At 33.4% G+C, this 26,598-nt stretch overlaps 1 protein-coding gene across 1 annotated transcript in view; it reads left to right on the top strand.

Annotated features, from left to right (window-relative positions):
- Positions 1-26,297, top strand: part of LOC110998522 (carbonic anhydrase-related protein 10) — a 47,629-nt gene extending 21,332 nt beyond the window's left edge. The window contains exons 4-11 of the mRNA XM_045633152.1: positions 4,022-4,158; positions 5,842-6,033; positions 9,172-9,267; positions 18,317-18,383; positions 19,419-19,573; positions 25,074-25,205; positions 25,735-25,783; positions 25,960-26,297. Of these exons, the coding sequence (XP_045489108.1) occupies positions 4,022-4,158; positions 5,842-6,033; positions 9,172-9,267; positions 18,317-18,383; positions 19,419-19,573; positions 25,074-25,205; positions 25,735-25,783; positions 25,960-25,982 (851 nt within the window). The 3' untranslated portion in view covers positions 25,983-26,297. The remainder of the gene's footprint in view (positions 1-4,021; positions 4,159-5,841; positions 6,034-9,171; positions 9,268-18,316; positions 18,384-19,418; positions 19,574-25,073; positions 25,206-25,734; positions 25,784-25,959) is intronic.
- Positions 26,298-26,598: the final 301 nt, after the last annotated feature.

Below are 26,598 nucleotides of genomic sequence, written 5' to 3'. Positions count from 1 at the left end.
TAAGCACGATGAACTTTAATCAAATTACATTTAAATCAAAGGATTCCGATAAGGTGTTTAATAAAATATCGTCGACGTTCGTTAAAAATGTATTGACGTTCGATCTACCAGTGGGTATTAGCAAAGTGTTGCGTGAGCCTCCAAACCCTCCGATCTCTTGTAATATTCAACACCATTAGTAATCAGTGTATATGGTACAGTTTTGTTCAAGTCTTTAATACATTCTACGTTTGAAATTCTCTGGGCAATACTTTGCTACTTTATTTTGAATTTGGAATTATATAATTCTAAATTCAAAGTCACGGAGTTTTGGTTAGTAAAGATGATATGTGTGTAATATGAAAACAATTTAAAATAGAATTGATTAAATTTATAAATTAAGAAACAAATTTATTAAGTATTATATTTATAAGTAGTCCTGTAATATGCAACATTGCTGTGAGACTTTTAAAATAACAGAGACTTTTATAACAATTATAGATTCGCCGATTAAACAATATCCGTTTTACGTTAAACAAAGGTTTAATTAGAAGTGTGCAAGTGACATAATTGCACTTTTGCCGTGCCAAAAAGTATACAAAAGTTCACTTAACGCAATAAAGTAGGCGTGACCACAACTGCTGTGTTCGTGCAATTTTCAAGGCCGTAAATAATAAAACTGTGAACGGGATCCAAAGCACTTTGGCCACGTTTCCGCTGTTTTCTCACATATTGAAATACCTTGGATACGTGAGCGTTTTTCTAGACGCCACTTACACTTTTCAAGAATTCTTATGTTGCCAGACGCGAAAACCTTGGTCTAATGTATCAACTAAGTACGTAGGATTTTCATGAGAAATCACCGCTGTATTTGACAGTATTTGAATCATTTTGAATTGAGTTCAATACAATAGACGATCCAAGGCTTTTTTTATACAAAAAAGTTTTTACTTATAAAGTCACACTTATTACCATTAATTCGATATTATTCATATAGGTGAACAAGTACACTTATGAACGTCAACAATGAGAAATTGATTCTTAATTTTTATTTACTATCAGTTAAGGGCGTAGATCGGGCAAAAAGAATTGGCAAGAAACACTCCGCCATACTTTTTCATCGCTATGTTTTGAGTCATACAAATTGTTTGAATTGGAGCAAATCAATCTTATGGATTAGCACAATTTTAATATGAATTTAATATTCAAAATATATAATTATCGACGGCTGCTCGCCAACTTTGATTAAAGAGTGTTAACTGTGTGTGTGTCGTATTGCTTATTGCACTTGCAATTGTTTCGATATTTAAATTGTTATTATTACTTACACAGTTGAGTGTTTTTGTATGATTTGAACTCTTGTGTTTGTACTGTACGGCATATTAGTATCGGTGCGGTGTAACGTTTCCCTTTATATATAAAATAATATATATTAAGGTATGTACTATAATATTTATTGCTAATAGAAGTTCAGGAATTTATTTATAAAAACAATTATTCACGTAGGGCAGACAATTTTTCTCGATTTTTTTTCACTCAAATTCGTGGAATTTTAATTGAATAGACCTGATTCTAGATTAATCTATATTCATTTGTTAACGTTTTGAACGATAGTAAACTGAAGATATAAACTTATTTATTATATAAAAATGAAGAAATAAAAGAATAAATGTGGGTAGTATGATATGGGAGGGTGTGTGGGTAGGAATGCAAGTGGTTTTGTTAACAAGCGTTCTGTCTGTTCGCAATATTAATAAGGTCGTGAACCAGAAATAGTGTTCGTTCGTTCTTGAGTTGAAGATACGGATCGTATTAGTACTTATTGGCATACTTCCGTAACTACAAGGAATCTTCGGAACTCTATATTAGTATATAAAGTAACAAAACGGAATGCAAGTATACAAGCCTTTATATGTAGGTTCTTGTCATAGGTTACGTTAGTAAAAATATACAATTAACAAACGAGATTTATAATTCATTTAATAATCATTTATTTCTTTGGTACAAAAATATAATGGTGGACCAATCTAAACTCAGCATATTAAACAGAAAATCTATTGGAACTTATAGACGGTAACAAAGAGGAATTATATTTCGATATACAAATACCAGATGGTTCTAGTGGTAGGGGAGCCCACGATGCTAAATGGGGATTTACTCGAGCGTCGTGGAGACCTATTGGGTTGCAAAGCTTAGATGATAAGAAGAAAAAAATGTTATATGATATATACCTTTTCATCGGTGGGGAAAGCGGCTATAGATGTTTAAATATGTAAAAAAAAACTGTTGCATGGACATACTCGAGCGCGTCAGATATTGATAGCATCAATATCCTACGTATTTTTAATAATGTACGTATGTTAATCTGATCATTTGCATGATGGGGGTGGTTGTACGTAAGGGTTAAAAATGAAAAAAAAAAAAAATTAATCGAGCGCGTCAGGTTTTCTAAGGGGGTGTTAAGTGCACCAAAACAAAAGCTCTCATTCAATAATCTGACGATTTCGATCTGACGCAAACTCGCAGCCATTATTATAATGTGCAAAAAAAATTCGCCATTTTGAAATACTCGAGCGCGTCAGATTAAGATATATATGGTTCAGATTTATATTCTAAACGTACTGTCTCATAATCTGACGATTATCTAGAGGGATTTGCCTGATCTGACAAAAAAATATTAGAAAAACGGTTCACCCTAAAGGCCATCCCTGCAATTCCATTCCTGGGCGCTTAAAATTGTACTTATGAGCTCGCTGAGTTCAAAGAAATAATATTTCTATGCGTTTGAGTTCTCCCACCTCGAAAGTCTGATAGAAGTTTCATAGAACACTATTTTTGAAATTTTCAAACCCCAATAACTTTTGAATGGATCAAGCAATTTTCCCGCGGTTGACGGTGATCGACGCATTTTTTAAGCTCTAATTATTTTATTTCATCAAAAACGATAATCCGATATGAAATGTCGAAATAATGATAGAAACACTTTTTTCGGTTTTCTTTCGTTCACGATATCTCTCGAACGAATCAACCGATTTTGACCAGTTTGGTGGCGATCGACGCCGTTTTTTCAAGCTTAAAGGTGGATTATTTTTTTGAAGTTGATGGATAAAGCCGTTTAAAAGTTATTGCAAAAAAACACTTTCAAAAAAACAAATTGTTATTTTTTTAGATTTTTCAAAATTTCTCAAAATCTATCGGTCCGAATCGGTTCAAATTCACATGAAATCTAATTTTGAGGGAAACGCGGAGAAGGAAATGTAGGCATCACGCAGCTGCACGCGTTTATCGCACCGAACGATATCGAACTTTATCGACGAAATTTTGTTATTTCGGCTTGCGCAAATCGTCAGATTATATATTTTTCAATATTCTTGAATAATTTCATTCAAAATAAAAAAAAAATTAGCTACGCTCGAGAATGTCAAGATGACGTTTTTTTTTTACAACTTTGCTGCCCTCCCCTCTCTTTACGTCACTCTCAAATTGTCAGATTAGTGGAATATACACTTTTTAGGATGTGATTAACTCACACTACCTTAATCTGACGCGCTCGAGAATGTCTGATGACCAATTTTTTTTTACTAATCTGATCCTGTATCCTTCACGGGCGGCCTTATATATGGACCTCATATTTGGTGGAGGTACTTAACCGGGTACAAGGTATCCCCCTGTATATTAATCTGCCGCGCTTGAGTAAATCCCGAAATCCCCTCTTGGGCTCCCCTACTATAGTAATGGGTTAGGTTAGTAAACAATCAGTCAGTCATAGGTGGGGCTAAAATTCTACTCTGTTACCGTGTCCTGCCTCGAGCTGATGGGGTTTTGTGGGCGTACAGTACCGAGTTCCAAATAACCCTTCACCATAAGTCATACTCCACGAAAGAAAAGTAAAACAGAAGTCAAGCGATGTAGACAGCAGACTTTGTAAGAAGACAGACTGTTCTTTTTTACCTCTTGTCGCTTCGCAATTCAACCGAAAAACACATATTAATAGTAATGTATGGGAAAGTTGAAGGTTCTTTAATATTACGATTGTCGACAGGTCCAGCCTTCTGGGGGCTCATCAACCCAGAATGGTCTCTATGCAACAAAGGCCGCAGACAGTCTCCGGTAAACCTGGAACCGGAGAAGTTGCTCTTCGATCCCAACTTAAGATTTTTACATATAGATAAGCATAGGGTAAGCTATTTTAATTATTAATTTAAAAAACCATTTCACGGTTTTGAAAACGATATATTATTTCATGTTTTAATTTATTATATATAGATTATATAGTTAATAAATAATATATACAAGTATTTTTATTAAACATAAAATTTATGTTAAGTCATAGTTGGTGCATTCACTTTTTTTTGTTTGATGTTTTAGTGTTTTTTCAAATTCAGTTTAACATTATTTGACCATTTTTAATTAACTTTAAGATACTTATATTTATTTAACTGTCTTAGATTATCAGAATTAAAATTATAAAGGGGAAAGAATTGATTCTTTTACATAGAAACCGTAAACTACAGAACTGAATTGAAAAATTTCACCGGTAGAACTAATCCCTGATGAACTAGGCTAGAAAATGTCAAAAACACCCAAGGTGGTAAACATACATATAAAAATTTCTACTGCGTCTTTAAGGGAAAATGATGTACTACAGTTTTATAGAAGACATCTACCAAATGTCTGTGATACGAATTTTTGGCATTAAAAGAGTAATTTACCGATAAAACTCTAGGATATAGATTATAGAACATCGTGCTACAATCGAATTAATTCGTCTGAAACCACTGTGATCAAAAGAAACATATTAATTTTAAATAAGTCAAAATCTGTTATAACGATACACTACTCATTTGTTCGTAAAAAAATGTCATTACAACCGATGACGTTAAGTACCTAATATTAAATCAGCTGGGAATTTGATTTTGGTCATATACAAAAATAGTGATAAATATACTAGTATAAGCGTACAGCACCTCGATCTGAAGCACCGCCGCTATAGTGGAAATGAAACTCGAAATGGAGTAGTAATTGTTCCGTATATTGGTCGAACGTTAGTGATGGTCAAACACAATTATAAAGCGAAGCAAGCTTATGACTAACGTCCGTCCGGCACGGCTGCGTAAATCTATCTAAAATATTACAAATAATAACTTAAAACTAAGCCTTAAAACTACACGCTGGTAAAAGGGGCCGACCGTCCCTTTTGATACCTGCGTAGCCGCCGACCGTTTCATAGAATAACATCTGGCTGGCAGCTTCATTTACTAGCTTTCTAAGTTGCATTGTTCGTTGTCCGTAACAACTAGATTAGAACATACGCACAATGTCAATACTCGGAACAAACGCAGGCTGCAATTTCCCCGTACTAGACTATGTAAAGTTAGTAATTCTTTTTTGGGGAAAGGGATACTCTTCTTTAATAAAATCCCAGAGGCTCTTTTATCTCTGCCTTTTAATAAATTTAAGAAATGTATTAAAGAAAAGCTGTGTAAAAAGGCTTACTATAAAGTTATTGATTATCTAGTTGATAAAAGGGCCTGGGACTAGTGCTGGGCAGGCTGCCTCTAATTAATTTGATATATTTGTTTTAAATATTGTTTGATGATTTGCTTTTTTAAAAGAGTACCGAGAGTTTTTTACGCCGGCTTTTTCTCTCGGCCTACACCCTCTGTCATTGCCGATGTGTAGGGATGCCTACAAGTTCAAATTGATTGACGTGGAATAAGTGATACCTAGAAGATCTTATGTTCCAAAATAAACGTATTTTATTTTATTTTATTTTTATTTTTTTAATGTTGTCTTCGTAAAATTAATTACATAAATTCAAAAGTGTCAAATTGCGTCGATAATAAAATCTAATATTTTCAGATAAATGGATTAATTAGCAATACGGGTCACTCAGTGATCTTCACAGTGGAAAATGAGACGCGTCATCACATCAATATAACGGGTGGACCCCTCTCATACAAGTATCAGTTTCATGAGATCCACATACATTATGGTCTCCACGATCAATTTGGTTCGGAACATGCCATTAATGGATATTCTTTCCCTGCTGAGGTAAGCAAATTATCCCATATCGATAATTCTGTTATTTGATAGCTTATTATATTAGTGAACCCTATTGTGGATACATCCAATGTGTTTATTTTATGTTTTATTTTTAACTTTATTTTTATTGTATAGATGTATTCGTTTTTGTTTCCAAATAAATAATATATTACTGTCAAAAGAAGATATTTTGTGAGGCTTTTTCTAACATTGATTACTAAAGTTGTAATGTAATGACTGTATATAACAATATTAATTTAATATATTATATAGATGGTGCGGCAGTAGTTGAATGATTGTATTCATTTTGATTCTTAGTGTAATTATTGCAGAGTTAACTTGGATATATTAAACAATTGTTCTTATTGATACTATAAAAAAATTCATTAAAAATATTTACATACATAATTGCTATTTTATACGCAGTTCATACTTAGACTAGCAAGTAAACTAAAAGGTATAAGTCAACATCAAATCCACCTGTCCAAATCATTTCAATTAAGACAGTTACAAATAAACTACACTACTCTGTCTATATGTGCATTACTCAGTAAATTTATGGTCATATATACAATATTTGAACATAATCATGCCAGCCTATACATATGGTTATTACACTAATTTGTGTCTGTAACGAATCTAACTGATTTCAAATTTACGTGTAAATATTTTCATACGAAACAGGGGCGCTACAATCTTAAATTTGGGCCTCAAATTTCTGTATCAGTTCCATGATCATTTTTAAATCTAATGGTCATGTAGGTGATCAGCCTAGCTGACACACGCCGTCGACTGTTTGGGCTTAAAGCCAGTTTGTTCACGATGTTTTCCTTATACAAGCAAATGTTAGTTGCGCACATGGATAGAAAGTCCATTGGTACACAGCCGGGGATCGAACCTACGACATCAGAGATGCACGCACGCTAAAGCCAACACTGCATATTTTAATTAAAACGAAAATACCGTTAATAGGTCAATATATAGAATGAATTATTATTCCCGGTACAAATGTTAGCAAGTCTGCGATCAATTAGGACGCATCAATCCAAGTGTTTACCAGGCGTAACTTGACGAAACTGAGATACGCTAGTGCTAATTAGCTCGCTCGCATCTCGTGTTTCTGTTTAATACTTTCCTTCCGTTAATTAATCTTGTGTATTCTAAATATATTATGCAAGGTATATTGTGAGATCGTCGCATCGATCCCCAACTGCAAAACAATAGACTTATAACTAGACTTTTACTATATATATATATATATATATAACATTATATAACATTGTGGGCCAATTACAAATCTTTACGAAAATAATACACATACACAATATCGTGAGTATTGCCTTAGACTCAAAAAGTTGTCGGTGTGTGTCAGGCACAGAAAGCAAATCAGTTGCCTATTAGATTGACAAGTGATCATTTAACAGAAGAAGTCAGATGCCCAATCCTAAAAAGGTTATAGCCACTGATTTATTTATTCATTTTATAGTGTTAGCAGAACCATACATTGTCTCAAATCAGTTAATAATTTTCTAAATTGATAAATTAAATTAGTTATTTTAAAAATATTTACAATATTTTAAGCCTATGTATAGTAATAAATAAATAAGTGTGGATCTTATGGCTGTATTGCGATACTTATTCATTGAGCAAGGAAAGGACGTTGAGGCAGAATACAAAATTCCACCCGTATCCCCTCGCCGTTCCACAACTGAATATTTTTCAAGGCAGTTTTTGCCGCGCTTTGTGGATCCAGCTGCCCACTGAAATATTTCGAACCAATTCGACTTAGGGTCCTTCAAGAAAAGTACCAATTCTTAAAAGGCCGGCAACGCTCTCTCCTCTGCCATCGAGAGTGTCCATGGGCGGCGGTATCACTTAACATCAGGTGAGCCTCCTGCCCGTTTGCCCCTGTTCTATAAAAAAAAAACACCAATCTGGGATCACCAGTACTATCTACCAGGCTCTCTATATATTTTATAATTTAGTTATTTAAGTATCCAATCCATCCAAATATGTAACCCAAACGAAGCATTAAAAAGCCATCTTGTCAAAATGTAACATTAAATCAAACACCCTAAGCCACAAATAAACAGCCAATATGTCGGAATTTCGTCGCGGATTCCTTTAAGTTCAAAAGAAGTGACAGATGTTTTACACGCATGGGCCCGTACCGTACGTAATCCCAACAAACGACTTCGGGCTAACTGAAGCATACTGTTTATTTGGCAAATACCTTCTGAGTCACGTTAAACCAGTGATGTTACATTACAGTAGAAAAAATACAGTAGATTTCTCATCTGTTGAGGTTTCTTTGAGCCGAAAAAATATCTGAGTATATATTAAATGCCCACGATAGTATTATCGAGTATAATTTTTACTAATTGTATTATCACTCAGACATTACTGAACAAATCCGTGCCGTGCTGCACTAATTCAAATGGTCCTAAATACATACATACAAAATAAATTTAATGAAAATAGATGACGGTTACTTCGTATCCCCTTCATATTTGTCAAAACTTATAACCTAAAAAAATATAACCGACCAAAGATATTGGGAACGTTACAATAGTTACGAAACACAAACTTATGAAATTAAAAGCATGTCACATAGTGGTACTTTTTTGATTCTTAAAAAGACAAAAGACATAATTTTTTTCTCAGTAGGAACAATTTTTATTTGAAGATTAAACTTTTTTTTGGAATTTATATTTATTATTTACGTTTCCTCGTTTAAACAAATTTGTCCAGCTATTCTCTAGTAATAAGACGAACGAGCAGCAATTTTTTTTATATTACGGAACTTTATTATGTATTTTTTTTTCTTTTCGTTTATTGTAATTTTAATCACCCAATAAAAAACATTTAATTTAATTTAATTGTAATATTTCTATAGGAGCCAATTTAATTAGAATTAACAATATCAATAAATATTAATATATAAATTGGTAACTGAGTTAAAAACCTTTTTGACAGATTATACAAAAATCTACTGTATTTATCAATACAACAGTAACCTACTGTACATCCTAAAATTACATAACTTCGTTCACAACACAATTTAACTTCTTAAATTTCCTTATGACAACCTTTGTTAAATGGCTTCAAAATACGATTTTTAACATTCAAGATTTTCTTTTGTTACAGATTCAAATATTTGGTTTCAATTCGCAACTGTATTCAAACTTTTCGGAGGCTTTACACAAAGCTCAGGGGATTGTTTCGATTTCTTTACTCTTACAGGTGAGTATTGTATTGGATAAAATATGCTCATTTTTACATTTTTGCTAAGCGAATTGTAAGGTGTAAGGTAAAGTACAAAATCGGAGAGTAAATTTATTTGACAGTTTTTATGACTATTTTAATGATAATTTTACAAATAACGTGAATGTATTGATGCATACAAGAAACAGAGGATCCCACATATGACAGCAGATACATTATGTATCTATATATACGTAAATATACAATATGTATTATATTCCAGCTATCTTCTTCTCTATCTTTCTTTGAATCTCTACTGTACAATCATTACCAGATCATATATCTAACTTTCGTAATAACTGATGTGAAACTGTTCTAATATTATCGTGATTCATGTGCACCTTTTCTTTGTCATGTGTCCTTTTTTAATTTTTTGCCACAGTGCTTGCCTGGAAGAGATGGCTCGAAAGCGATAAGCCTGCCAGTTGTCCTCCTTTTCATTTAATTATGTCAATTGTACTATATTTTCGTTTCTATATTTAGTTAATAATTTATCCGTAGTGTTAGGATCGAATCCCGAGTTTATAATCGGGTTGCTAGGCACAGAGAGCTGGCCTTACCGGTTATAATTGTTTACACTTTACTAGAACGCAATCGTTCTAGTAGGATCCGTAATTAATAATATACTATCTTAATATATATAAATCACGGGTCACACTGTTTGTCCGCTATGGACTCCTAAGCTACTAAACCAATTTCAATTAAATTTGCAAACCGTGTGCAGTTTGATTTAACTTAAAATACAGGATAGAATATATAATTCTACTGTACGTGTGTGACACTGAACTCCTCTTAAACGGCTGAACCAATTTGAATGATTTTTTTATGCGTTTAGGAGAGCCCTGGGTGATTTAGATTCACAAATCAGCCCTGCTGATGGCGCTGAATCGGTACTTTCATACTTTGTTTAATATTATGAAATTGAAATATCATGCAGGGCAACGTCTGTCGGGTCCGCTAATGATATGATATGAGGTTGACGTTCCGTAATATTGGTAACAAGACACGCACAAAATGTTCTATAAATATTTTTCCCGAATCTATGTTACCGCTTTCAAATCCTTTGCATATCTAAATGTAAACACAACGATACTGAATTTTGTTTTATACTAGAGATAGGAGGTGAGTTATCGATATCGTGTTATCAACGATGCCGCACCTTTCATAGCATCCACCCCAAACTAGTTAATTAAGGAAATTGGAATTTTCTGTGCGCCATTGGATTAGCCGCCGATGCTATTACTTCAAATTAACAACTGTCTGAAATACGAAAGAAAAATGTTTACCTCTGATTCAAATCTAATAAATTAAAATTGCGACTGTATTTTGTTAAAAGTTTAATATTGTTCATTTAAAAATTATTATTGCTAACTTGGGACGAATTTCAGTTCTGGATTTAGTATTTACCTTGGGTAAATCGTCCATTTTTTAACTTCTACCACAAAAATTTAAATAAGATATTGAGTAATATTGGTAAACGATAAAAATAATAGTGATTCTTCACCTCAAGGTCATGTGTTCGAAGTTGGGGAACACGCTTTTTTTTCTAAGATTAATAAAACTAGGAAACAGCATGGTTAAATATTATCGTTTTGACATACGCGAGTCACCTTAGAAGTAATCAACATCCAGAGCACTTACTTATTAATAAAATATATAAATAATGCAATTAAACTCTGAGTCCGAGTTCTCCTTTATTACATAACTAGCAGACTCGGCCAAGCGTTGCTGTGGCTAAGGTTTTTGTTATATTACATAGTAGTAAATTAATCAAGGGAAACCGTAGGAGAACTTATGTGAAACGTTGGTACCACGACACGGACCTAAACTAAACTACCTTTAACTCAGCGCCATCTGTTAGAATTGTATCAAATAATAAACAAATGTTAATGTTATCGTAATTTTAGTAAGGATACCTATTTTTTTTGAAAATGAAATATAGCCTATGTCACTCAGGAATGATGTAGCTTTCCAACAGTGAAAGAATTTTTCAAATCTGCCAAGTAGTTTCGGAGCCTATTCAATTCATACAAACAAACAAAAAATCAAACCTTTCCTCTTTATAATATTATATATAGTATAGATATGGCCAATCGTTCTGTAAGGCTGCGAAGCTTGGACAATTAAAGAAGGGTATCTTCTTTAATTACCCTTGCTGGCGCTTAGAAGCATTTTAAGAGTGGTGCTATCGTGAATCGTCGCATGCTTCGTAAAGGCTGGATCCAGACGGTCTCTAAAGAGAAGGTTCTGGAATGATGAAAAAACTTCAGAACATTAGAAAACGGAAAGTTGCGTACCTGGGCCACATGTTGCGCCATGACCGCTACCATCTCCTTCAACTAATTATAATGGGTAAATCCAGGGTAAACGGCGTGTTGCGAATGCAAAAGACACGCTTCAAATACTGACGGCGAACCTCCAGCAATTGAGAGGCCCTAAAAGAAGAAGAATTTATAATACAGCAAGAGAGTGTTGGCCTAGTGGCTTCAGTATGCGACTCCGATCTCTGAGGTCGTAGGTTCGATCCCCGGCTGTGCACCAATGGGCTTTTAATGTCTATGCGGGCATTTAATATTCACTCAAATTTTGAAGGAAAACATCGAATGGAAACCGGCTTGCCTAACACCCAAAAAGTTGACGTGTGTGTATTGAAGTGTGTGTCTTGTACAGCAGGCTAATCACCTACTTATAAGATTGATCTGAGGCCCATATCTAAAAGGTTGAACTGATGTATTTATTAATGCATCAAACTTGGCCGATACAAAACTCATTTCCAGAATCGTTAGCAAACTTCTCTGCATTTACACAAATTTTAGTGCAACTATAGAAATGGTAATTGTTTAGCACGCTGTTAGGAATACCTGAATTTAAACAACGACACAGCTTTAGTAGAAAGTTTGTTAGTTTATGTTGCGTCTTACATGCAAGCCATATTTTCTTATCAAGCTTTAAATTCGTAATGACAAAGTTTCTTAGACTATCAATGAGTTCAGAATTATTGTGTCACATATATTTTTAAATTTATGTTAAAAAAACTTTGCATCAAATTTTTGGTGACTTCTTTTGGTATCCGATCTGTTATTTTAGATTTTATAGAATACAAATACCATCCGTATGACTTTGACATCTGTCCGACAACTGAACGTAATTTAAGGCACCAAGGCATGGAATCAGTGAGCAGTGTTGGCCTAGTGGCTTCAGCGTGCGACTCTCATACCTGAGGTCGTAGGTTCGATCCCCGGCTGTGCACTAATGGACTTTCTATGTGCGCATTTTAGCATTTGCTCGTACTGTGAAGGAAAACATCGTGACGAAACCGACAAGTCTTAGACCCAAAGTCTTAAAGTCGACGACGTGTATCAGGCACTGGAGGCTGATCACCTACTTGTCTATTACATTTAAAAATGATCATGAAACAGATTCAGAAATCTGAGGCCAAGACCTAAAGAGGTTGTAGCACCACTGATTATTATTATTATATATCATATGGAATCAGCTGCCCACTGATGTATTTCATAACCATTTCGACGTAGGGTCTGGCAAGAAAAGAGCATTCCGATTCTTAAATGACCGACAAGTGACAACGCAATGGCAATGGGCGGCTGATAAAAAAGTCATTATAGCATATTTTGGTCTGGTATTTAGTATAAGACATAGGTTGAATAAATAACCCGTGGACACTATTTCTTGATGAGTCAGTTTATATAAAGAGCTATTCGATCGTTTTACGATGTAATGCGGGCAGTTTCAATGTTGTCTCGGGCTGTGTACATATATCGCCAGCGTGCAAAGTCAAACGTGGTTAGCAAATTTCTCCGATACCTATTATTTATTACTGGTGTAAGTTTTGCATAGAATTAATTAAGCCGCATAGCCAATTATGCAATTTGAATTAGTGTCAGAAGTTGGGGTTCTGTTATTCAAGGAATTGTTACGGATTGCATCTGTATTGCGTACACAAAAGTGTCAGACTTCTGGAAGAAAGATAAAATTCGTTTTAACGGTATTGGGTTCGCCATATTTGAAATATTTTTCCATTTTTTCTGTCTTGAGCCAGTTCTAGTACGTCATCTGTCCATCTTTTCTTTTGTCGTCCTATATATCTTTCAGTAATTATGATGTTGTTCCCGTCCCATCCATAATGTTGTTTCTTCTTACCTGTTCAGAAGAACTAAGCTGGCAGTTAATGAAAATTAATAACGACGTTACGATATAGAATATGAAACATCAAACTTAATTTAGTTAACGAAATATAAAGGTTAACAGACCTTTTTCATTGTTCAGTGAACTGTGAAAAGTTATATTATTTGTTAGTGCGTATAGCTAGTTAATTTCTTGTATATTGCATTATGTAATTTGGTTTTTCCTAATTTATTTCTTATGTTTCTTTTTTTTTTGTTTCGTCTGTGAATTTTATTCACTTACAGTGTGTGTGTGCACTCTTGTCAATTTAGGGTCGCCTGTTGGGGCAGTAGATTTTTTATTGAGCAATTTAAGTAAAATAGTTTTTGAAAATTTAACTAGGTGGCAACACTATATTATATGAAGTTTGATTGTAACAAAGTGTTCTTGCTGTCATTCATCTTCTTACCAAATAAAAGTTATATTTGTGCTAATTACTATCGTTTCTTTGATAAACGACCCATAATCCTTCAGGTTATGGGCCCAGTAGATTCTGCAATTGAAAGTTTTAAGAAAAATAGCAAAGAAAAAGTTACAATCGTATTGTGAAGAAATTGACAAAATAACCTCAAAATGGATTCAATGCGGTCAATAAACTTAGAAAAATTTGATGGAAATAACTTTAGGCAATGGAAATTCCAGATAAAGTGTGCCCTAAAAGCAAAAGGGATTGATATTTCAGTGCCTAAACCGGCTGGAAATAATGTTGAATGGACAAAGAATGATGGCATGGCCATGTTTATTATAACATCTTCGATGGACTTTAAACAAATAACTTTAATAGAAAATTGTGAAACTGCTAAGGAAATAATGACAAAACTTGAATCAATATACGAACAGAAGAGTGAATTATGTAAAATGTTGATCCATGAAAAGTTTTATCAGTATAAAATGTCTACAAATGACAGTGTAGCTCAACACATTTCTAAAGTGGAATCATTGGCCAAGCAGTTAAAAGAAAGTGGCGAAAGTATTAGTGAAATGGCTGTGATAACAAAAATACTTGGAACACTGCCTCATAAGTATAGATCACTCCGTCAAGCGTGGATGTCTTTGGATCCAGAGCAACAGACTCTTGTCAATCTCACTGCTCGTTTGTTAGATGAAGAAGCTAGTTTACAGTGTGAAGAAGAACAAGAAACCGCTCTTCTTGTGGCTAAGAAAGGATGTAAAAATAGCCCAAAACAAAGTGAGCTGAATAGAAATGCTAGTAATTCAAATCAAAATAAAAACAGTAAACACAGATTTGAATGTTATAATTGTGGGAAACGAGGACATTTTTCTCGAGAATGTCGTGCTCCAAAGAAATCCAAGTATAGAAAACCTCAACAGGAAGGTGCAGACTTGTTAGCGTTTAATGTAGAAACCAAATTCCATGAAGCTGAAGACAATGTGTGGATTTTAGACAGTGGTGCCTCTGCACATATGACCTATAGAAAGGAGTTCTTTGTAGAACTATTGGAATGTAACCAGAAATCATTGACATTAGGAAACAAACAATCAGTGGAAGTGGCTGGCATTGGCAAGGTGTTAATAAAGAGATGTGTCAATGGACAGTGGGAGAACAGTGAACTACATGATGTATTGTATGTTCCGAATTTGCGCCGAAATCTGTTCTCAGAAGGTGTGATAATGCGTAAATCATATATCATTATCAAGAAAGACTCTGGTGCATTCATTTACAAAGGAAATGACTTGGTAATGTGTGCAACAATAACAGAAAATAATTTATACGAATTGAAAATTAAAGCTGTGGTCTCAGATACCTGTAACTTAGTTCAAAGTGATCAAAATAACATTAAAATGTGGCATGAAAGACTGGGACATGTTAACCTAAAACAAATCAAGAGTATGAGTGCTGATAATGTGGTAGAAGGCTTGAAACTGAATAACAGTGATAAAACTGATTTTGTTTGTGAAGCATGTGCATATGGAAAGCAGTGCAGATTTCCATTTCACAAATCTATACGAGGAGAACTACAGCCAGGTGACCTTGTATATAGTGATGTCTGTGGACCTATGAGTCATACATCTATCCAAGGTATGAGATACTTTATATTATTTAAGGATGCTGCTACAAGTTACAGGCATGTATATTTTGTCAAACATAAAAGTGATGTGATGGACATATTCATGAAATACAATGCTTTGATCAAAAATAAGTACATGCATAGTGTCAGAATATTGCATACTGATAATGGAAGAGAGTATGTGAATAAAACCTTCAATGACTATCTCAGCAAAGAAGGTATAATTCATGAGTGTACTGCGCCATATACACCAGAACAAAATGGGCGTGCTGAAAGAGAGAACCGTACCATTGTGGAGAGTGCACGTTCAATGTTGTACGCAAGGGATGTGTCACTGGAATTATGGGCTGAGGCTGTGAATTGTGCAGTATATTTATTAAACCGGACTTCCTCCAGCCAAACTCCTAAGAAAACACCATTTGAATTATGGAACGGCATCAAACCTCATATAGGCCATGTGAAGGTGTTTGGAAGTATTGGATATGTCCATATTCCTAATCAGCTAAGAACTAAACTTGACAAAAAGAGTGAGAAAATGATACTAATTGGGTATGATAATAACAATTACAGGATGTTCAATCCAGAAACCAAAAAGGTTAAAATATCAAGAAATGTAATTTTTGAAGAACATAATGTTCCAGAGATAAGGAAGAATATTACACAAATATACATTGACGATGAAGTGAAGACATTAGGACAACAAAATCAAATGCAAGAAACAAATGTAGAGGATACTCTTGTGGAAACTTCATCATCAGAGAATGAAGATACCATGTTGAGTTGTAATAGTAATGACCCTACATATGAACCTTCTCAAGAATTAGATGATGATTTAATTCAAAGCAACATAAATTTGAGACCAAGGATTAATAGACGTTTTGAAGCAAACCTAATTGAACTGTCACTGCCACAAACGTATGCTGAAGCAATGAAAAGTCCACAAAGAAACGACTGGTTGAAAGCTATTGATGAAGAATTGCTTGCACATGAAGAGAATAATACTTGGACTCCAGTAGAGAGGTCTGGTCAACGTACGCTTACTACAAAGTGGGTTTTTGCTATAAAAAAGGATGAAAATGATCAGGTAAAACGGTTTAAAGCTCGTTTATGTGCACGCGGATTTAATCAAATAAAAGATATTGACTATCAAGAAATATTCTCTCCAACAACGAGATATGACTCTATAAGAATTATCCTTTCTATTGCAGCTAAATATAATTTAGAAATTCAACAGTTTGATGTAAAGACTGCTTTTTTGTACGGGTATTTGGAAGAGAATATTTTTATAGAAGTACCAGAAGGAATTTCATTTAAAAATGATTGTATCCTAAAACTTAATAAATCACTGTATGGACTTAAACAGGCGTCTCGTTGTTGGAATAGAAGATTCACTGAGTTTTTAATAAAATATGGTTTTGTGCAATCTCAGGCTGACAGTTGTGTTTATGTAGGTATTTTCAATGGGGTGAAAGTATTCATAATAATTTATGTTGATGATGCACTTGTAGTCTCTTCCAGTTCCTCAATGATTAAAAGAGTTATAGAATATTTGAAACAAACATTTAAAATAAAAGAATTAAAATTGAAATATTTTGTGGGAATGGAAATAGAGAGAGTAAATAATTGTATCTGTATTTATCAAAGAGATTACATTGAAAAATTAATAGAGAAGTTTTGTATGAGTGATTCAAATCCTGCCAGTACCCCTGCAGATGTAAATGTTGTTATTTCAAAGAAAATGGATGAAAATATTATTAATTTTCCATACAGAGAAGCTATAGGGTCCTTGTTATTTTTGAGCTCTGTTTCAAGGCCTGACATTTCTTTTGCTATAAATGTTTTGAGTAGATATGTAAACGATCCAAGTCAACAACATGTAAATGCAATTAAACGTGTTATTAGATACCTAATAAATACTAAAGATTTATGTATATGTTATGGAGAAAGTAGTGATCTCACTGGCTATTCGGATTCAGATTTTGCAGGTGATGTAGACACGCGTAAGTCTACTACAGGTTATATTTTTAATATGAATGGGGGACCTATAACATGGTGTAGCCAGAAACAGAAGACTACTGCTCTCTCCACAACTGAAGCAGAATTTGTAGCTGCTTGTGAAGCTGCAAAAGAGATATTATGGTTACAGCAATTATTATTAGATTTAGGTGAAAATATTACATCTGTTCCATTGTATGTTGATAATCAGAGTGCAATTAAGTTAATTAGCAATCCTGTTTATCATAAGAAAACCAAACACATAGATGTGAAATTTAATTTTATAAGGGAAAAGGTTGAGTTGGGTGTAATTAAACTAAATTATATTCCTAGTAACAGTCAATTAGCAGATATGTTAACTAAAGCGTTACCAACTCAAGCTTTTATCTATTTAAGAGATCACATTTTGTTTTTCTTTTCACAACTCTAATTTCAGTAGGAGTTTATTTTTTTTTTATATTTGTACCTAGTTTAAATTTTAGTGGGAGTATTGAGCAATTTAAGTAAAATAGTTTTTGAAAATTTAACTAGGTGGCAACACTATATTATATGAAGTTTGATTGTAACTAAGTGTTCTTGCTGTCATTCATCTTCTTACCAAATAAAAGTTATATTTGTGCTAATTACTATCGTTTCTTTGATAAACGACCCATAATCCTTCATTTTTTATAAATATTTAAAATTATTAATTGTCGAATATTTTCTTTATAACTTTGTTTGATATTGATTTGTGTATTAGTTTACATATCATAAAGGCCAGATTTCCCTCGGTAATACTGTGTAAAGGAAGAAAGTAAATTAAATTAAATTTAAATTTTTAGCTTGGTGACTTATCAAATCCAGAGCTTAGAGTCTTAACGGAGGAATTGGAAAATATCAAATATGGAGGTTAGTTTATATCTTATAACTATTATTATATTAAGTCAGTAATTAAGTTTGTTTATGGAAGAGTTGGGAACCCTGACACAGGTATTTTTTACTTAAAAGGGTTTCCAAATCTTACACTTAGAAAAGAAAATGTACTTAAATGAATAAAGACTTTTTTATTAATTTATTATTATTTATATTATGTAACCTTCTATATTAAACTTCAATAATAATATCTACGCTTTTTCATTTTCTGGGACAAATTCTGTAATACCGTTATAAAAACATAGCTTAAATTTAATTAATTATATTATTTAAAATACATTATTTTTTTGTTATTAATGTACTTTCTTGTTTTATGTCATATATATATACATATATATTGTTTATCTATGTAATCTGTTTTGTTTTACAATAATGATGTTAGCTGTAAGATACTTTAAACCATTTCTTAAAAGGCCGGCAACGCACTCCCGAGCCCTCTCACAGTATCCATGGGCGTAAACAGATGGTTAAAAGAAATAGTAACTTGATACTTAAAGGTTTGGGTTTTGTCGTTTAAGAATAGGGATACATTGAGTCGAACAAGCTCATTAATCTTAACTTATATCGTAAACAGATTGTTAAAAGAAATAGTAATTAGGTTAATAGAAATATTAATAATGTAGTGGGGACCACATAACACCTCCCGGTATCACTTAACATCAGGTGAGTATCTAGCCCGTTTGCCCTCTGTTCTATAAAAAAACTATTCACTAGTCACATTAAATTTCAATGACAGTAATGTCCACACAGATAACAGCCAAATATGTATATAATCCATTCTACTCTGTACTCCATATATTCGTAATAAATATGTGATACTGAGCGTATAATACGCACACACACATAAACACACATACTCAAACATTTACGGATACTGAAGGTCGTATACGACTTTTGTTTGCAATGAACTAGGTTTTCGTAAATATTTTAAAGATGCACCATGTGTAGTTAGATTAATATTGTCACACCTATATTTATGTCATGTATCAAGTTTTATTATTATTCGTACAGGTGCTGAAATGCCAGTGAATCGTCTTTCGGTACGCGGACTGCTTCCTGATACAGACTATTATATGACGTATGATGGGTCTACCACCGCGCCTGCGTGCTACGAAACTGTCACCTGGGTTGTTATTAACAAACCAATTTACATAACAAAGCAACAGGTGAGATAAAAATAATCATTAAATAATAATACACTTACCCCGTCACTGCAACCCAAAAAATGTATTACAATGCAACCTGTAAATTCAAGAGCTGCCTATCCTGTGCATCCTCCCGCCATTTATTTGCTTACAGCTGCATCGGGTCCTCCTGTGCTCTGTCGATGACTCCTGTTGTCAGCTGACACATATTTTATATATATATATTTTTAGAGAAACAATTTTGAAAATCTTCAGTAATATGTCTTTTATATACTATCAGTTTTTAATACAGGGTAAATGTCTGTATGTGTGTTCACTACGGGACTAGTCTGAAATATCAGGACAATTATACTGGTTGTGCGCATGTTGTAAGGACGGCAAAGTTTTATATATTTTTGCAAGTATATTCGTTAATTTGTTTGTTTGTATCATTCGACTGTCCTAGTTTTGTGGTCAAAAGATTACAGAGTAAAATTAAAGCCATCGTATGACCATACAAAAATCTTGCGTTACACAGCTAAAAGATGCCTTCGTGTACAAAAGTCCCTCCCTGTGACTATTTTATTAACTTCCACATTAGCATCTATTAATGTCGTTATCAAACTCTTATCTCTCACTTTGTGATATCGTGATTAATCTCTTTGCCAAGAACTTACCAACCGGAGTACTTTTCAATGATTGTAGCTTATGGTTTCTCAGTTTCAAAAGATTATATGTATTTGATTGGATATTTTAGCATTAAAAATAAAAATTTCAACAAGAATTATTAGGAAAGCTATGAATTATAACCTTTATGGACAAATTAAATAAACCGACTTTCATGAATTTAATGAAATTTCTGAATTAATACGCAATAAAAAATAAATGTATATGGATAAGTTTAAATTATAATATGTAGGTATAACCTGGCAGAACCACCATTAAAACATAAAACCTATTGAAACATCAAAATGGCTTGAAAATTTTAACGTCAAGCGCAACACGAAAACGCACTGCGGTTAAACCGCTACTGTTATGCGATAACTGCGAATGAGTAACAAATAATACACTAACGCAAAATTCATCAATTTCCGTGTTTGAGAGTAATCAAGCCGGGTAAAGAATTTTCAAATTTCAAGAAAAAAGAAAGTAATCATAAATAAGCAATTTAATATTGTATTATATGCATCATACACATATTCGAAAAAACAATACCTAACAAAGTATATTGAATAAGGTGCAATGGTTTCCATGTATTTATTTGTATTAAAAATAATAATAACACTTTTGTAGGCTTATGTAGGTACATAGAAGTACGCAGTCTCATTTTTGTTTTATCAAACAGTGAGTAAAGAAAGAAGACTGAAGGTAACATGATAAGAAACTGATATTAAAAAAAAACGAGATTTAAAAAAAGAATTGGTGAATTGGTATTGCAATTTTATTTTCATGAATAAAACGTTACGTTTTCAAAGCGGTTTGCGGTTAAGCGCTTAACGGTTTGTGCAAAAAAATCCTTTGCCCTTAACTCAAAATTCACTGCTACAAACGGTGCTTTAAATTATACTGAAAAGTCGTTCAAAGCTCACGTGAGCGTAAGCCTACCGGTAATATTCATAAACAAGAACTCAGTTAATTTTAAATTAAGAATAGCACTGCTCATATAAACACGCTAATTTAAAATTGCAAATTTCTCAAGGGTGTTTTAAATCTGAATAATTTTTATGTACCCATAAAACAATTGTACAGTTGTTTTTAAATACATAAATGAAATCGCTTTGTTCATTGAAGTCCCCAACGTGGAACGAAAATGTTATTAAAATTTTGACTTGAAATATAAGAAGAATGAACCTGAAATATAATCTGAATACTAACTATTATATAGGGTGCGCCATCTATTACTTTTTAATCATATGGTAGTACATAAATTCATGGGTAATGAAAGTCATTGATGGCGCACCCAGTACAAAATATTTTAACACACAATTGCTGAATCAAATCAAATTTTATAAAACACAAAGCTTAATGTTCGATGAATCACGATATATTGATACTTATTTTGATAGAAACGACAATCACAAACACTTTTGTGCTTTTGTTTAAGAGGCCGGTTACGCACTTGCCAACTGGCATTATCACTTAAAATCAGTTGAGCTTCTTCACGTCTGCCACCTGTTCTTAAAAACAGATTCATACATATATATAAAAATAATTTTGTACTATAAAACATTTTCTATACTCGTTGTGTACCTTGAAGAGTTTTAGAAGAATGCGCTGCGTCTGTACGTAAAAATTTTAATACTATTAATAGCGTTAATGGATTAGCTGTATAAATTAGATTGAAATAGGACTATATCTTCAAGCGCGTTCTCAAAAGGCTTTTATCAGATCGTACCAGACAAGATATAGAGATGCAAAGAGCGTTCCCCTCGCGGTCGCATCCAGGGCGTGTTTGTGGACTCAGCAGTGCGGAGACTGTAAATTAGATATTACTGTAAATTTCGGACTGCTTTCTTTTTAATATACAGTGATAAGAATGTGATCTCAGATACTGGAAATAATAGCAGTGGACCTGTTTCGAATATGCCTGGGAAGTTTTACCACTCTAATGCAGCATGTCTAACGCGTTTTGTGATTGATCAACTCGGCCTCGTCACGAATCATCAACCCTTTTACCTTTAACTCCATAGATATATAAAACTTAAAAAGTAATAAAACCTACATAATATATATTACCAACTTTTTAGTCTATGCGGCACGTTTCTGTATGTGCTCCTCTAATAAGAAAGTTGATGATCAACCAGTGTCGGTCTCATCACTATATTTTCCTCCAGCATACGGGCGAGTGATCATGTGTTTGCCTCTGCGTTGACACGTATCGTACCATCCATAAATATTTAATAATAGAAACGTCCCAAATTAAATCGAGTTGTGTTATTGGAGATTTTAAAGCACGCATTCGCGAGCCCTCTTGCATTGAGTGTCCATGGGCGGCGACTCACTTCAGGTGAACCTCCTGCCCGTTTGACCCCTGTTCTATAAAAAAAAAGATCTACTTTGTCAAAATTTGATCAACCAGAAAAAGTGCACATATACCGTAGGTGTTCACAGCCGGATATTGAACCTACCCATGGATGAGAGTCGCACATTAAAACACTGCTCATAAATTAATATAGTTTTATTTGAAAATCCAAAACATATAATAGAACCTACATTAAAATGAATAAAGACTTTATTATTATTATTACATTAGATTGTGGCCTTAAGTCATGGTTTCAGGCCGTTTTGTTGTAACAATAAACTCCTCGCGTCCCTTAGACAAAGACTCCGTGAATTATGTACGTGTTAAAAGTTAAAGTAGCGTTGTATGGTTGGTATTATAAATCATTGTTTATGTTTTCCGTTTGTTGGGGAAATTAAGTGCTAGTAAAGTTTTTAAACCGCTTCGTTGCTTCTGTGTTTGTTTCGATCCGCTCGTTCGTTCCTCTTGTGTTCGATTTTTGAAAAACTATTTTGTAGAGTTCGCTTCCGACTCATCCCTGAGGTTACAACGGGATTGATTATCCAGATGTTTAAAGAAAACACTTTTTTAACGGATTAAAGTTATGTATTATTGTAAACTTATAATTATTTAAACATAATTTAACATTGACTTACAATTATTATATATGACATTGACAGTGACAGCTAAAACTACGTGAGCTATATGCATAATCATAATGTTTTACTTTGTTACTTAAACAATTACCACATCACAAGTCAAAACACTAAAAATATTAAATTTAAAAACAATCCAATCTCGCGCGTGAACAATAACTTCAAATTATCAAAAACTTTCCTACAATATTGTTCCAAGTTGTACGTGAAAATGAGTCTTAACTCGAAACGCAATTTGCGAATGGCAGTGATGGTTTTACAATCTCAAACTTCGCCTTTAGGTGTCTATAATCGGAATCGGTGTTATGTGGAAATGGCGATGGGTCGCAGATAGCGGTAGCGTGCGCTGGGGCCGTTAATCTCGCCCGCTATACAAACAGAATTTTCAATTCCAAATTGTGCTATTGTACTTTAAAATGGAATTCAGTTTAGAAGTTATATACTTGTGACTATGCAAATAGCTCTATATTACCAAGATACCCGGTGGACGAAGTATATAATATTAAACTAGGTGTAAGTGCGTACGTGTTTAAATATATTTGTATAAAATAAATACAAACACAAAAATGGGCCATCATGGTTTGACTTACATCGGCACTGATTTGAGTGAACGACATACAATCTTGGACAGCTATATACATTATATACACAAAATTTCAACCATATTGAAAAAAAATTTTTTATTATAATTAAATATCTTAATATATATATTTCTTGTGTGCGTGTGTATGTGACTGAACTCCTCCTAAACGACTGGACCGATTTAGACGAAATTTTTTGTGTGTGTGTTCAAGGGGATCTGGGAATGGTTTAGATTCACAATTTTGTCCGCTGGACAATGTTTTTTTAATTAATTTTCAATTTATTAGTTGTTGTTGATTTTGGAATGTTTTACATTGGATCCGACAGACGGCGCTACCATCGCAGTGTCAAATTTTAAATAATATTCGAATTTTAATTTTAGTCTGTCCCGAAATTAAAAAAAAGTTTTGTTATCATTGTGTTATATCGTGTGTGACCATGTGCTGGATCGTTAGATATTGTCATAACATTTGAATAATAATTTTCATCAAAATGGCTTATTAAAAATTGAAATTTTGAAATTAAAGACGTGTAGACAGGACAACGTCTGTCGGATCCGCTAGTAATCACATAAAAAACTTAATATAAAATATGAGAAAATGCAATTTTCAAAAAAACTTATTCTTTAGATTTTACAGGTTGTCTCCCTTCACTGTCATATACGTAAAACAGTCTTCTTTGACCTCGAATGACCTCGTTCCCAATAAATCTACGAAACGTATTAAACAAAAGCACATTAATTCACAGAAGCGGTGATGGGACTGATTCGTTTCTTTATGTAATAGGGGCACTCACCTGATGTTAAGTAATAACCGCCGCCCATAAACACTCAGATTGCCAGTGGGCTCGCAATTATTTTGGCCGTGATGACTTAAAATTTGTGTAATCTCGTGTTGTTCATACCTCGATTTGTAACTTTTTAATAAAGGTCATTAAAACTAAACAAAATAAAAATGTTCAATGCCTAATAAATATTAGATGTTATGCGATTTATAATTGCGAATGAAAAAAAATATTTTTTGTCGATACTACAGTCGAATTTTGTTTTTTTTTTATATGGCAAACGGGCAAGAGGGACTTCTGTTGTTATTTGATTCCGCCGTCCATGGACACAGAAGGCATGCAAGTGCGTTGCCAGCCTTTCAATTTTTGACAGCTTCTCAAATCTTACGGGATATTGTATATTCCGCAATCATTAATAATTTCTTAAAATAATCATTCTATTATTAACGAACACGTAGCATTCGCTTTTACGAATGACTTTATGAATATTATTATGACTTACACGGAGCTTTGACCCTAGTTGCATGGCCTGAGGCGTTTGATGCAAGGTGACGCTCGGCACCCGAAAGCTCCCCTCGGGAACAACTTCCGCCCACCACAGCCTTTACACCATCGGGCTGTGAGGACCAACATCGACTTTGACTTGAGCAAGGTATGAATAATATTATTGAATTGCAATTAATTATTATTGAAGTGAAACTTCTTTAGGCATGAAGGTAATTTTTTATAATGAAACATCACGGAGATATGCAGCGTTTTTGTCGAAGAAAAGGGAGAGAGCGATTGAGACCGATTAAGAGAAAGAGAGATCGAGACAAAATGCTCGCTATTGGTTAATTAATGTATTCGTTTAGTACATATTACAATATTAGATAGCAATTTTGTCGCATGTCTTGTGCGGAAAACGCAGATTTTTTTTATATATTTATATTGTCGAGCCAATTCGACTAAGAGCCTTTCAAGAAAAGAGCAACCTTGAAGGCTAGTAACGCGTTAGCAAGCCCTTTGCCATTGAAAGCGTCCATGGGCGATGGTATCACTTAACGTCAGGTCCAGTCCCCTGGTAAAATAAAGGAAAATTCTAGAAAGAAAAATTAAACTTATCAGTCGACTACGCGTACACAAATACGCGGCAAAATATATTGGAAGTTGGAGATTTATCGCACTTTTGTTTATTTCAGTATCCTGGAAAGACGTGTCCTAGTATGAACAGAAATATGCATTATAAAGGTAATAACAATATTTCAACGTGTAAAAATATAATTATTTATTCACTATTAGTTTGCTAAATCAAAAAAATAATAATAAGAAGAAAAATATCGCTATATAGTGATTGTATACAGAAAGAAGTCTCTGAACCTGTTTATGTATAAATATGAAATAAAACATGTTTTTTTTTGTTTCAGCGAAAACATGGACACAATATTAATAAAACTGTAGAAGACTTTGTATATTTTGTACAGACGTAACCTGCTTATGATAGATAATAATAATATAGTCTGTATTACGTAGTTGATTTAGGTAATTCCATAGATAATAGAAATGTAACGGCCTCTTAAAGTAAGACATATTTTCGGATAGATTATTCAGCGCGTAATAAAATGTATTGAGTATTCCCAACTATGTATTGATAAGTAATAATGTAGCAAAACTTAAAATGAATTTAGAAAATCATATCAATGTATAATTTGTAGATTAGTTTTATAAATCTATCGAATTATTGTTAAAGTTCCGGCTTCAAAAGTGTAATTTATTTAATTAAATAATAACTTCTAATTCCTTTGCTGGTTGTTTTAATAACGAAACCTTTGACTGAAAGTCCCTCAAGTGAGAATCTGATCGATCTGGGCTCTCTAAATTTCATTCCACAGCCTCCTTCACATCTGCAATGATGCTTCGTTACCAGGTTTGTTTTGGCCACGTTTCCTTTTGGCTTGCTTCAATGTTACTTGGATTCCTCCAGAGAGTACGAAATTGTAATTGTATCCTCGAAATTTATATTTTAATGAACCTTCAGACTATATAAAACTCAAATATATAAAGAG

The sequence above is a fragment of the Pieris rapae genome, chromosome 22 (assembly GCF_905147795.1).
Source record: "Pieris rapae chromosome 22, ilPieRapa1.1, whole genome shotgun sequence".
NCBI lineage: Eukaryota > Metazoa > Arthropoda > Insecta > Lepidoptera > Pieridae > Pieris > Pieris rapae.
Note: the sequence above shows the minus strand (reverse complement) of the source record. Positions and strands in the feature narration are given on the sequence as shown.